The sequence below is a fragment of the Magnolia sinica genome, chromosome 12 (assembly GCF_029962835.1).
Source record: "Magnolia sinica isolate HGM2019 chromosome 12, MsV1, whole genome shotgun sequence".
NCBI classification, from domain to species: Eukaryota; Viridiplantae; Streptophyta; class Magnoliopsida; order Magnoliales; family Magnoliaceae; genus Magnolia; species Magnolia sinica.
Genome location: NC_080584.1, coordinates 46,608,237 through 46,623,624, shown reverse-complemented (window position 1 = coordinate 46,623,624; position 15,388 = coordinate 46,608,237). Strand labels below are relative to the sequence as shown.

The window sequence follows — 15,388 nt, the reverse complement described above, 5'->3', positions numbered from 1 at the left end:
CTGTGGTCCACCTAAGATTTATATATGCCTCATTTTTTTTATATCAATGATCTATTAAATGATCTGGAAAAATGGATGAATGGCGTAGATGAAACACATACATCATGGTGGGCCCACAGAGCATCAACCACTAGCCACCCGGCTAATGGCACCGTCACTGGCCAAACCACGTCCCCAGGTGTGAGCTCGATTTCATGGGAAAGCCTTTCCCAAGAAGTCCACTGCTGAAAATCTGGGTGGGGCCCACCGTGATGTTTGTGTGAAATCCACCCCGTCCATCTATTTTGTGAGATCATTTTAAGACAGTGCTAAAAATGAGCCGTATCTAATACTCAAATGGGCCGAAAATGTGAGGATTGGACGCCCATAATTAAAATATTCGTGGGGCCACAGAAGTTTTCAATCATGCTAATATTTGTGGTTTGAGTTCATCTCACTATGAATGATAGTATGAACGGTATTGATGGCATGTAAACATCATTGTCAACCCCAGGGAGGTTTCAACGATAGGAATTTTCCCACCCACCTTTTCCTTTAGTGCAGCCCACTTAAGTCTTGTATCCTCCTCATTTTTTGTCTCAAGTCCTAAAATGATCTCAAAACACGAACGGATAGATTAGATTTATCACAAACATAATGGTGGGCTCCACCTAAGATTTCAGCGCAGGAACTTCCTGCAAAAGGCATTTGCACATAATTCGCACCCCAAATCTAGAAGGGGATTGCATACTACCCCACCAAGATTTACCTAAATATGGACAATTAAGGGCTTTGTGGGGCCTACCATGATATATATGTTTTATCCATACTATCCATTCATTTTTTTCATATTATTTTAGAAATTAAGACAAAAGACAAGGCAAACCTAAGGCTTAAGTGGGCCACACTACAAGAAACAATGGGAATTGGGTGCCTATCATTGAAAACTTCTTAGGGCCACATAAGGCCCTGATCAAGCTAATTTTTGTGTTTTTCCTTCATCCAGGTCTATGTGACCTTATGAAGAGATTTGATGGCAAATAAGCTTCACAGTGGACATCAGGAAGGTTTTAACGGTAGTCATTCCCATCCCACTACTTTATGTGGTGTGGTTGACTTGACCTTTGGATGTGCATCTTTTTTCAAATCATGCTTTAGAATGATATAGAAAAGTTGATAGACGCTGTGGATCTAACACATAAATCATGGTGGGCTTAGAGAAGTGCCCCATGTTAAAAGTTGGGATGTGTATAATGCAAGGGAGAAAATCTTTGTCGCAAAGGACAATTTTGGATTTAAAAATAATAATCACGGAGAAGATTCTTGATTCCCCATTAAGCTAGACTCCTCCTATCACGGAAAAATTTCAGCATAAAATGGTGGAGCGCTTTCCTTCTTCTGCATTAACAAACACCACTAAACATGGAACATTTTCCAAATCCCACGTTAAGTACAAAATTCAGCATTAACAAACAGGCCCTTAATCATCTAAATGAATGATACCGACCATGGTAATATGGATGTTCATGATCCTTGATGGTTCCACCCTACACATCGAGATGTTCCATCATCCATTCGCCTCCCTAAGTTCCATCATTTATAGCAATTGGTACAATTCACTACAAATTCTAAATAGTTTTGTTTCTGATAGGTAAAAAGATATTTTAATAGGTCTAAATTATTCAAAACAATTAATAGGCCTCAAATTCAAACTCATAAGTAGAGATGTTCGAGTCTCAAGGAAGGCAGATCCCTTATCCTTCAAAAATTAAGTATCAAACTTAGATACTCCAATTCTTGTAAGGGTTCCAGTGTCCGAGCCATGAGATGCAGTGGTGGATTGTGTCGTCATTTTTAGGCGTAACAAGGACCTTGTTTCGATCAAGGAATAATATCTTTTTCCAGATGCTCCCATAAGATGTATACATGCAAAGAAGTGTTGTACTTGTCAAATTTATAAAGAGGCATTCCTGAACTATAGGTTTTTAAACTTTGACTTTCTTACTGGTTTCTAACACTCCATTTGAAGAACTTGGCACATCATCCACAAACTCAACAAGGTATGGACTCCCTTCCTAGCGGATCTCAATACATTTTCTAAATTGATTCACTTTATACCATGAATTCTGTCCGGATGCAACACGCTAGTTGAGTCCAAGCCAATTTATGTCCTCTTGACTTTCTTACTATTTCGTAACACTCAAGTTGACTCCAGTTGATTCCATCTGATTCCAAGCAAGGTGAAGGGAGGTTGTCATCAAGTGGGCAATTGATCATCATACGATTGTCAAGTCATATTGAGAATACACCGACCCCAAATAGTTGGGACAATGTATAAACATTTATATATATATATATAGAGAGAGAGAGAGAGAGGAATGCTCTCCTACGCACCTTCTTATGTGAGCACCCGTGCACACCTTTGCACACATGTCATGGGCACAGAATCTAAACGGTCCATGTGATGCAGCACCCCTTGAAACCTCACAAGCCCAACCTTCAGCCCGATACAAAACTCTGGTGGGCCATGGAAAAAGGAAATAGTTTCCTCCCTTGATTTGCATTTCTCTTTGTTATAGCCCACTAGAGTTTTGTATCTAGCTGAAAGTTGGACCCATAGGGTTTCAAGGGGTGCCGCATCACGTGGACCGTTCAAATTCTGTGCCCATGACACGTGTGCAAAGGTGCACACGGGTGCTCACGTAAGCAGGTGAGTATTCCTCTCTCTCTCTCTCTCTCTCTCTCTCTCTCTCTCTCTCTCTCTCTCTTCCATAGAGAGAGAGAGAGTTATGATCCAACACAAATTGTATCACATTACAATGCCAATTTATGGCCCTTGATAAAGTGTGTGTGTTGAGAGAGAGTTATGATCCAAAACAAATCATACCGCATTACAATGCAAATTTATGGCCCTTGATAGAGTGGAATGGCATAACAAGATTCACGTAGCCAACCCCAATTAGTGGGATACCTTAAATGATGATGATGATGATTACAATGCAAATTTATACGTACCTGTGAACCCATGTTACAGGAGTAGCACAGACGTGAGTACGGCAAGGATCATGTTTGACATATCCTCAAAATCAAAATTTTTAGGTTATGGGTACCGAAGAAAATTGAGTATTCCTCATAATTGTGTTAAATACTTCCCCAACAATATATCAAGTTAAATTTTTTGCCCAATTAGTATGATTCATCAAAAGTTCTAATTAACTAACAACACTAGCATTCATAACACTAAAAGATCCGGATTCAAGCATTGGGGGTGATGCCACCCTTACCAAGCATCCAATTCATATACTCTTAAGTTTTTTTTTTTTTCTTTTTTTCTTTTTTTGAAGGATCCGGGTATTATACGAGGGATCGAGCGGACCCACCAATGTTCATGGAGAAACATTATATAAAGAAGTCCATCGTGGGTTTTACATGGACTTAATATAACCTAATCAACTGATCACATCCATTAAAATAATGGCCTACAAAATGGATACTCCTATTGTCCATTTTGCATGACCTTAATCAAGTGTGAATGTGATTATCCATTCTTGGTTAGTTTTGGGTCATTCAATCTATGGCGATTTTTGTAGAGGTGCAATATGGTGGATTCCTACTATCCAATGGTCTTCATTGATAATAGGTGGATCCCCTTCGGCCTTTAGCGCACATAGGAATCTGCACTGTAATAAAGAACAAGATCCCCCCGAGCATGGCAGGGTGACGACAAGATCACCTCCCACTATTGATCTTCATTTTGTAGACTTCTTTTGGCACTTTAACGAATTGGTCATCTTTAAATAATTGTGATATTAAGGGTTAAGGCCTGATAAAATTGTGCGTGCGACCGTAAAAATTTGGCCAAAGTCCAACTTTTGGATGGCATTAGTGCCATCCACACATTACATGTTGGCACATGCACTGGCGTATATGGTAACTTATTGTTGCAATCATATCCTGTAGTAATGTGCTACGGAGTGGCTATAATACGGCTACAGTTGTCTGCTATGGTGCATGTTATACTCAGCACGGTTTATCTCGAGTTGTAGTATAGTGTGGAGTTTAAGAATGAATTGGTATTTTTCTTTCTTTCTTTTTTCTTTTTTTTTTTTGGTTTATGAAGGAACTTGTTATCTGTGGTTGGATATGATTAGCACTGTGTTTGCACCAATTGGGGATGGTTTGAGTTTCAAATTGAAAACTATGTACTAATAAATATATACAAATAGTCTATAGAAGGTCCTGAGTATGAACAAGATCGTATGATTTTCCGAAAATAAGAAATAATTTCTTTGCATTCCCTACAATGGGACCCAAGAACCAGTTGGTGTGACTCTTGTCGACTCTGTGTGGAGCAACTCCAAATATTTACATATCTGATTATCAGATTTATACTTAGTTTCTGCAATTAGTCACGATCTTTTTTATCCTAGTTGCATTGCTTATGATCCATTAAGATGTATGCGATCACTCCTCCTTTGCATATATCTATCAGAACCAAGAAATTCAAAGAAACGATGGATTGATACCTCTCCAGTTTGACCGAAACAGCTATTGATATAACTCTCGTCCATCCAATACTGCAAGTCCCCGATCCAAAGCGTCCGAATCTCATCAGCGGTCGCCGGCTGGGGAGCCAGCTGGGGTGCCGCCTGCGCGTACTGCGGCGGAGGCAGCTGCTGCTGGGGTTGGGACTGCTGCGGCAGAACCTGTTGGGGAGGCTGGTTCCACATAGGCGGCGGCTGCTGCGGGTAATGCGCCTGCTGTGGAGGCGGCATCATCCACTGCTGATGCTGCTGTTGTTGCTGTGGAAGTGGCTGCTGGTGATACTGCACGTGCTGCTGCGGTGGCTGATGGTGCTGCTGCTGCTGCTGATCAATGGAAGGAGGAGCGACGCCTGCAGGAGGTTGCATCATATTGGAGAAATACCTCCTAACCCTATAAAAACAAGAAAAGGGAATAGAAACCCTAAAACCAGAGAGAGATGGTTGAGGAGATAACGCAAGAAAAGGCAGTGGAAGAAGGTAGAGCATATATACATAGGTCTAGACTACCGTGAGTTCCCGGCCATTGATAAAAGGGGCCGTCGCACGTGCAATTAGTGTGAGACCCGCTGTAGCGTTCCTAAGATAAGGAAACGGATTGGCTACTCCCCCTGCCACCAGCACCGTGGCTGGTGGTCGGTGCTCTGTGGGCCCAACCATGATGTATGTGTTTCATCCATTCCGTTCATACATTTTTAAAGATCATTTTAGTGCTTTATTCCAAAAATGAGAGGGATATAAATCTCAGATGGACCACACCACATGAAAACAATATTGATTGGATATCCACCATTAAAATCCTCCTAAGGGCTACTGTACTGTTTATTTGACATCCAATATGTTGATTAGGTCATACAGGCCCAGATGAAGGGAAAAAAAATATGGCTCCCAAAATTTTTTTAATGGTCTACACTCATTCAACAGTGTTTCCTGTAAAATGGACGGAATGGATGAAACACATACATTATGTTGGGTCCCACAGAGCACCCACCACTAGCCATTGGCTAGTGTCGGGGGAGTAGCCAATCCGTTTCCCCTGAGATATCCAACCCGGACGCGGATTTCCTTGTAAAGTCTTTCGCAGGAAGTTCCGAGCATTGGAAACCTACTTAAGGCCACTATAATGTTTGTGTGAAATCAATTACTTACATCCATTTTGTGAGATCATTTAGCCCTGTTTGGGCAAACGACTTTGGGTGTAAAAAGGGATATAGAATTATCGTGTCAGGTGCCTTTATTGCTGTCAGTGGATGGTCAGCTACTTTGGGTGTACACGCCAATCCCATACCCAGCGACCTGACCATTTGGGTGTTGCGGTATTGCATCCATCCCACCAATAGCGAGTGTTTGGGTAACCGAGGAATTGTTTCCACAAACCCATAGCACACAGCAATTAGAAATTATTTTGTAGCAAGCATACTACCATAATCTATACACACGCACACATGTAGTGTATTCCCAGAATAGGTACAATTGAATCAATCTAAACCATCAAAATAGTGGCCCAAAGTTAAAAATGTCCAAAAACTGAAAATATAACTGAATCAGATGATACTAAGCATTATTTTGGCCAACATATGGAACCATAATCATGGACATGACATCTATATATCCCTGTCTGTTGTCAAATTTGTGGTGACAAAATCACTGTTATGTTATATATAACTTGCTTAAGTGAAGCTCTCTCAAGGATCAACATTCATGAACAAGCTAAGCTCACAACAAACAAAGCTCACAAGTACAAGGATCAATCTTGAATGAAAGAACTGCTCACAAGACAAGACTCAAGCTGCAAGACTTCAAGAAGAGTTCAAGGCAGTTTGTACACTTTCAAGATTGAGCTACATCAAGGTTTAATCTACATCAAGTCTTCAAGGCTCATACTTCAAGGTCTCTTGTTCCTAATGTTTCAATGTCCATACTTCATGATTGAGGTTTGATTGACCATAGGTTGACCTTAGAAGTAGGTCATTTCGGATACATAAACCGAATGTTTATTTTACATGTGATTGGTCTGTTCTTCGACTAGTCCTAAGTCTTCTTCGACTAGTCCTAGACTTGCTTCGACCAGTTTAAGAAATTCCTCGACCAGTCGTGAGTTTGTTACAAAATTCGGATAAAATCTATTAGCCTTCGACTAGTCCAGAATGCATTCGACCATCGTAGGAACAGTGTCGGCGCTCTTCGACCCGATCGTACAATCTTCGACTTCGAAGTCCGAAGATTTGCGGGACCTACAACCGATCGAAGGAAACCTACGACCCGTCGTAGGAGAGCTGAGCATATCCCGCAGGATTTTTCAAATATCTGTTAGTGCTTCAACTAGTCGAAGAGCACTCTAGCAATCGAAGACCCGATCTTCTCACTTATAAATAGTGCACGAATCTCAGAAGAAATCATCGAATTAATTAAAGTATTCAAGCGAATCTTCGTCGAACTTCTGAGAGATAATTCCATGCTCCATCTAAGCTAAGTGTGCTTATTTAATATTCTCTTTCCTTAGCTTTATTTAATTGATTTTGTTTCGGCCTATTCCAATCGATTTGATAAGAGGAATTATTATTCCCTTTCTTTGGAATCAAAATCAATTAAGGCAAGCCCTATTTGGTTAAAATCTATTAGAATTAGAACCATTGTAATCAGTCTGGACATTGAACTTGGACATTCAATCATCTACTGGATTTGGTTCTACCGGTTGCTACAATGAAGGAGATATTCGTATTTTACATATTGTAAATTCTTTCTATTATTTTGGTTTCTTTCAAGATTTGCTTAGAAAAATCTTGTTATATTGGTTATCCGAGGAAAGCCAGGAAAACTCGAAAGTGGGTTTTTTAATTATGTAAGCCCACATACAAAGACACAATTGTAAGGGTTTTGGGTGAACCTGGGAAAACCTATTTTTAGTGAATGCTAATATCCCCTGTGTGAGGATATTAGGAGTGGAGTAGCTTTTTGTGTGGCTGTTGTTTAACAGTTGGTGAACACACAGGCGAACCACTATAAACCTTGTGTTGTGGTTGATTGTTTTATTCTTCTAATTTTTTATTCTTTTGTGGGATGTATGTATGGTGGTGAATGTTGTAATTATTTTCAAGCTTTGTGAGAATGTTGTAATAGCTTAGAATTTATTTTCTGCTATTCCTTTATCACTTGATTTTCAATTTCATTTGAAAGTTGTTCCAGCAAGGTTGCCCTGCCATTTTTATGGTGTATGGCTGTCCCTAGAACAATACATTTTTTATTACAAGTTATTTCAATTCACTTTATATTTATTTTTGTATTCCTCTTCGATTTGAGACTTGATACAAAGATCTTTCTAGAAATAAGGTTTCTCTACCATAAACTCTGTTTTTGGTGTAAGGTTGTCCTTAGAACAACGTTTGTATCAACCTCTCAAGATATGAATTTTGAGGTCATTTTAATTTACTGCATTGTAATTTACTTTGGCTATCATATTCTATTTAATTCCGCTGTTATAAGTTTTATTTGGCATTGTCCTATTCACCCCCCCTCTAGGACATATAGCTTGGCTTTTCAACAATGTTATTTAATCTGGTATAGAAGTCCATGAACATTTCATTTTCAGCTAACGATTTAAGCTATTTAAGATGTCAAATTTTGATAGCCTTTCAGTCACAAGGCCTCCACCCTTTGATGGCTCCAACTATGCCTATTGGAAAGCTAGAATGAGGATCTTCCTCAAATCAATGGATGAAAATGTGTGGCAAGCCACAGTGACTGAATGGAATCCTCTTATCATGGAAGTTACTGGGGTTGATGGTTCAAAATCTATGAAAGTCACACCATATTACCAATGGACCACTCTTCAGAAAAGTGAGAGTAGTGCAAATGCTAAAGCACTAAATGCAATTACTTGCGCACTATCACCGGATGAGTTCAAAAGAATCATTTCCTGTGATATTGCAAAGCAAGCTTGGGATATATTAGAAATGACACACGAGGGTACTACAATTGTCAAAAAATCTAAAGTCCAACTCCTCACAACCAGATTTGAAGAAATTCATATGGAGGAAAATGAAATGTTTATGGACTTTTACACTAGATTGAATGACATTGTAAACTCAATGTGGGGTCTTGGCGATAAAATCCCAGAAAGTAAAGTGTGTGCAAAAATACTACGCTCACTTCCTGAACGGTTCAATTCTAAAGTAACCGCGATCCAGGAACTTCGTGATACGGATAATATGAGGGTAGAAGAACTAGTTGGTTCACTACAAACCTACGAGTTAAACTTTAAAGCTCCTAAAGGTAAATCTATCGCACTAAAATCTTCTAAATGTAATTCAGAAGAAAATTCTGATTCAGAAGATGATATGGCTCTTTTAGCTAAAAAATTTTACAAAATTTTCAAAAGCAAGAAAAGGGTTAATTTTCAAAATCAAATGACAAAAGAAGTTTAGACCCAAATGTCAAAAATCTTTGAAAGATAGTCAATGTTACAATGTCAGAATATGGGCACTTAGCAAATAGATGTCCTAAAAGGGGCAAACCCAAAAAGAAGGGTATGTTGGCTACATGGGATGAATCATCGGATTCTGAAGGTCTGAATTAGAAGATTCTCAAACCGAGTCGGGTAATTAGGTCAAAGCTCTTATGACTCTAGCCAAATTCACATTTTTAAATAATGACTCAACAAGAAAATCTCAATAGTGAATGTGAAAATGAAGATGATCTTCAAGACGCTTACAATGCCCTATATAAGGAAAGTTGTAAAATTGTTACAAACTTAAACTTCAAAAAGAAAAGTTTTCTAAATTCAAAAATTGTTTTGATTCACTTGTCTTAGAAAAATCACAAATTTCAGATTGTTTTGAAAAATCAAAATGCGATTTGGAATTCAAAACTCCCTAATTGTTGATTTAAAATCTAATTGAGAATCTTAAAACTGAAGTATCTTCTCTTCCGAGTCTAAAGGACACATGGAAATATGCCCAAGGTGATCCAAAGTTAGAGAAACTTTTATCCGGATCAAGAAAATGTGGCGATCGATCCGGTTGGGCTATGATAAAAATTTACCTCCTAAACAAAAGTATACTCCTCCTATGTTTGTTAAAGGAGAGTCCTCAAACTCAAAAGGGAAAAGTACTTATCAAGATTTTTCTAAAAATTCAAAAACTTTTCAAAACCTAGAAACAGCCATGTCAACTTTAATCAGAATCGAAATCCACTAGGTGAAAAGATAGTTGATTTACTCAAGGAGCTCTTAAAATCTAACTCTATAGGTCATTCCTACAAATATACACAAAAGAAGACCAACTATGTTCCTAAACCTAAAACCATTATGAAATGGGTTCCTAAAGTCACTGCTTGGTTGCTCACACTGCGCTTTCAAAGCAACAAGTCATTCAAAGTGGTACCTAGACGGTGGATGCTCCAAGCATATGACAGTGACAAAGCTTTATTCATCGATCTGAAAGATATGATGATGGTTCATCACATTTGGTGATGGTAGCAATCGCAAGATTATAGGCCAAGTCGGTTCAACTTTTTAATCTTCCGGTGTTTAAAAATGTTTTATACGTTGAAGGCCTAAAGCACAACTTGCTTAGTATATCACAAATATGTGATAATAACCATAATGTTCGGTTTTCTAATCAAAGCTGTGAAATACTAAACAATAAGGGTTCTGTAATATTAACTGGACGTAGAACGTCTGAAAATTGCTATATTATTAGTGAATCCAGCTCATCTAATCAAACATGTTACATGGTCCATACAGACGAGACTGATTTATGGCACAAACGTCTTGGACATGTACATTATCGAAATTTATATCGATTGAGCAAACGAGAACTTGTAAGAGGTTTACCCAAACTTCAGAAATTAGATAAAATATGTGGTGAGTGCCAGATAGGCAAACAAACAAAGAACTCACACAAAAAGGTGAATTCAAATACCACATCAAGACCACTCGAACTTCTCCACATGGACCTGATAGGACCTACCAGAACGGAAAGTCGTGGTGGTAAAAAGTATATCCTGGTAATAGTTGATGACTTTACCAGATATACGTGGGTAGTCTTCTTAAGGGACAAATCTGAAACCCTTGAAGAAGTAAGAAAAGTTCTCAAAAGGATTCAAACTGAAAAATCTTCTCAAATCAGTAAAATTCGTAGTGATCATGGATCTGAATTTGAGAATAGCAATTTTGAGAAGTTCTGTACAGACCAAGGAATTTTACATGAATTCTCTGCTCCCAAAACTCCACAACAAAATGGAATTGTTGAAAGAAAGAATAGGCTGCTTTAAGAAATGGCTAATGTCATGTTGAATGGCATGAAGCTCTCTAAAAATCTTTGGGCTGAAGCAGTCAACACAGCTTGCTATATTATTAACCGAGTATACACTAGCAAAGATAATAATAAAACGGCTTACGAATTGTGGTTCAATAAAAAGCCTACTGTTAAATACTTTCGAGTTTTTGGCAGCAAGTGCTATATTTTACGTGATCGTGAAAATTTGGGAAAGTTCGATACGAAGAGTGATGAAGGTATTTTTCTAGGATATTCTTTAAACAGTCGAGCTTATAGAGTTCTGAACAAAAGGACTGGTGTGATTCAAGAATCCATTAATGTTGTCATTGATGATCACTTAAACACACTAATTTCTAATTCAGATAATGATGAAGTACTAATCAATGATAAACCCGATACTTCATCGAATCAGACTGATTCTGAGTTGAGGACTGTTAAAGATCATCCAACCACACAAATTCTTGGAAACCCTCTCACCGGTGTTCGCACTCGTAGACAACTTGAGGATATATGTAATTATGTATGTTTTACATCCCAAATTGAACCATCTAACGTAAAAGAAGCTCTGCCGATGAGAATTGGATTGTTGCGATGCAAGATGAACTCAACCAATTCATAAGAAATGATGTTTGGTATCTCGTACAAGACCTAAAGATAAACACATCATTGGAACAAAATGGATTTTCAAAAATAAGTCTGACGAATGTGGAAATATAATTAGAAACAAGGCTAGGCGGTGGTACAAGGTTATACTCAAATTGAAGGGATTGATTTCGATGAAACCTTTGCACCGATGCACGTCTTGAATCTATTAGACTATTTATATCCATTGCATGTTTTAGAAAGATAAAGATCTATCGGATGGATGTGAAAAGTGCTTTTCTAAATGGCGATTTACATGAAGAAGTCTATGTTGAAGAGCCAATGGGTTTTGAAATTCCAAAAATACTGATCATGTATATCGGCTTAAAAGGCACTTTATGGATTAAAACAAGCACCTAGGGCATGGTATGAGAAACTAACGAAATTTCTTTTAAGTCATAATTTTCAAATGGGATCTGTTGATAAAACTCTATTTGTTAAGAAACATAATGATCATATCTTAATGGTGCAGAGTTATGTTGATGATATCATTTATGGATCAACTTGTACTACTTGACTACTGAGTTTGCAGATTTGATGAAATCACAATTCGAAATGAGCATGGTTGGGGAATTGACTTATTTCCTTGGATTGCAAGTAAAGCAACAACCGAAGGAATATTCATTTCTCAATCTAAGTATGCCTTGAATCTAATCAAGAGATTTGGATTTGAGAATGACAAGAATTTCGATACTCCTATGAGTACTAAACTCTCAAAAGACTCTAATGGTAAAAATATTGACTCAAAACTTTATCGGAGTATGATTGGTAGTTTGTTATATTTAATTGCTAGTAGACTGATATTTCTCTAAGTGTTTGTATTTGCGCAAGATATCAATCGATCTAAAAGAATCTCACTTGATTGCTTTGTCCAGCGAATTATTAGATATGTCGCAATACAAAAATCTTGGTTTTTGGTATCCTCATGAAACCAATGTCCAATTAGTTGGGTACTCGGTGCTGACTGGGCCGGTAATCTAGATGATAGAAAATCAACCGGTGGTGGTTGTTTTTACATTGGAAATTGTCTAGTTTCCTGGTTTAGTAAGAAACAAAATTCTATATCACTTTCAACATCTGAAGCTGATCGCAGCTGGTAATGCATGCACACAACTTGTTTAGATGCAACGACTGCTAAGTGATTATGGAATTAAATAGGATTCTATGTTATTACATTGTGATAATTCCAGTGCGATAAATATTTCAAAAAATCCTATTCAGCATTCTCGTACTAAGCATATTGACATTAGATTTCATTATATAAGGGAATTAGTAGAAGAAAAAGTTATATCTCTGGAATATATTCCTACTGAAGATCAACGAGCTGATATTTTCACAAAACCTCTCGATAAAAACAGGTTCAAAAAGATGAAATTTGATCTTGGCATGTGCATTTTAAATTGATAATTCATGCCTTCTTGTATTATAGTGTATATATTTGCTAGATTGAATTCCAATTTTTGTTTAAATTGCAAGAAATTTGAATTTCTGGGGTTTATTTGACCAGTCGTGAGTATACACGACCAGTCGTCCTACGACCGGTCGTAGATACCCACGACCAGTTGTGGAACACGGGTTTCACTTCAAATTGGGGATTTTTCACTTTCTTCCTCATTTCTTCTTTCTTCTCCTTGGAGCCGAACTTCGACTCGTTGAACCCATCCTTCAAGTTCTTCAAGGTTAGTGTTCCAAATCCCGTTTTTCTTGCATATTAGTGTCTAGATTGCTTCCTTTTCTCTCTTGAAGCTTTCTATTTTGAAAATCATTGAGATTTGGGGTTTGGATTTTGAAAAATCTATTTTGAGCAAACCCACTTCTCAATCCTTTGCAACTTCTTTATTCCTTTAAATCCTTGTTGCAAATGGCTTCTAGAGGTAGAAAAACTACTTGACGTGGTCCTTCTTCTTCCTCCAGATCGACCGCTATCTCTAAGCGTCATCCTCTTGTTCCTAATGATGATCCATCATATGTTAGGGACATTAGATCACGTAATGTTATCATTGAACATCCTGTTGATGTCAATCATATTGCACCTTTTGACATCCTTCCTATGCTTGAAGCTGTAGGTTGGGTTAACTTATTGCATTGGGGTGGGCCTACATACCGGTCCATTGCCCAATCCATGTTTACATGTATTAGTGCATTTTCACAGGATAATTTAACTTTCCAAATATCCACTAGAGAAGGGCCTTTTGACGTTGATCGTCATTTAATTTTAGCCCTTATGGAAATTCCTGTGAATGATGAGGGTATTCCTATCCATAATTTAACCGACAAACCCTCAATGGCTGAAAAATGCATGCTCACTAGAGACTTGTGCAATATGGATGTTCAATGGACTCAAAAAGGGAATGCGCTCCCCGTAAGGTATTTGTTACCCAAATACAGAATTCTCCACAGAATCTTTGTGTCTAATCTGTATCCTCGTTCGGGTAATAAATCTGACTTGACTTCGTTTATGGTTCGTGTTATCCATGCTATCTCAAATGGTACTCAGATTTGTTTGCCATCCTTAATCTGTCATTTCATTATTCAGTTTCGACTCCATCCTGGTCATAGTGACATTCCTTTTGCTTATTTTATGACTGTATTGGCTACTCATATGTTAGTCGATATGCCTGTTGATGAAGCACCAATCCATCATCTAATCTTCAACAATACAAATATCAATAAGATGAAGTTGGATCTGCTTCCTGAACAAGGTGGTGGTGGTGGTGGTCCTGAAGAAGCTGGTGTTGACATTAATATGGATGACATTTTTGAGGAACTGGATTCTGACTCAGCTAATGATCCAGATTTTATACCATCTGATGTTGATGCACGTCTGAGTGCATTAGAGAGTAAAGTTGAGGATATAAATGTAAAGTTGGAAAACATGTCTGTTACTCATGATTTGCAATTCAAGTACATGCACAAATATCTTAGGCGCTTGAACAAAGGCATGCACCAACTTGATCCCTCTATTCCTGCTCCGTCATCAAGTTCTAGTTCTGACTAGTTTTTATGAGACTTCTGTTCTGTAATAACTTTATTACTTCGCACTTGTTTGCTTGAGTTTGAGTTGGATTTTATGCTGATATTTGTTCTAGATGTAATATTTATGCTGGATATATGTGATGCTATCTTGAGTATCTCTATGAATCTTTTGCTATACTCTCTTACTTCCTCATGTTTCCTCTCATGACTTCCTTTATTTAGTTCTCATTTGTCATATTGTGACAAAAAGGGGGAGAATGGTTTGATCTTAATGTGATTGTGTGAGGGGAATAGCAGTGGTTATGTTACCCAGGGGGAGTTACGGGGAGTATATGTAATGGTTAAATGTTGAAAATGGTTGAATGTTGAAACTGGTTGAATGTTGAATATTGAATATTGAATATTGATTTGCAGGTATTAACCAGTTGTTTTACTTTAATGTTTATCTTGATTATGTGTTTTGTCACTAATTTAACAAAGGGGAAGATTGTAAGTGCTATAGTTTATATCCCTGTCTGTTGTCAAATTTGTGGTGACGAAATCACTGTTATGTTATATATAACTTGCTTAAGTGAAGCTCTCTTAAAGATCAACATTCATGAACAAGCTAAGCTCACAACAAGCAAAGCTCACAAGTACAAGGATCAATCTTGAATGAAAGAACTGCTCACAAGACAAGACTCAAGCTGCAAGACTTCAAGAAGAGTTCAAGGCAGTTTGTACACTTTCAAGATTGAGCTACATCAAGGTTTGATCTACATCAAGAGTACAAGGCTCATACTTCAAGGTCACAAGTTCCGAATGTTTCAATGTCCATACTTCATGGTTGAGGTTTGATTGACCATAGGTTGACCTTAGAAGTAGGTCATTTCGGATACATAAACCGAATGTTTATTTTACATGTGATTGGTCTGTTCTTCGACTAGTCATAGGTCTTCTTCGACTAGTCCTAGACTTGCTTCGACCGATCTA

General features: G+C 37.9%; 1 protein-coding gene across 4 annotated transcripts in view; it reads right to left on the bottom strand.

Annotated features, from left to right (window-relative positions):
- Positions 1–5,013, bottom strand: part of LOC131221315 (polyadenylate-binding protein RBP45-like) — a 57,534-nt gene extending 52,521 nt beyond the window's left edge. For 2 of the 4 annotated variants that reach the window (XM_058216526.1, XM_058216527.1), the window contains exon 1: positions 4,506–5,011. In XM_058216526.1, coding sequence (XP_058072509.1) covers positions 4,506–5,009 — 504 coding nt within the window. In that variant the 5' untranslated portion in view covers positions 5,010–5,011. Of the gene's footprint in view, positions 1–4,505 lie in introns of all 4 variants that reach the window. The other 2 variants (XR_009159188.1, XM_058216528.1) reach the window with 2 other exon arrangements.
- Between the last annotated feature and the right edge of the window lie 10,375 nt (positions 5,014–15,388).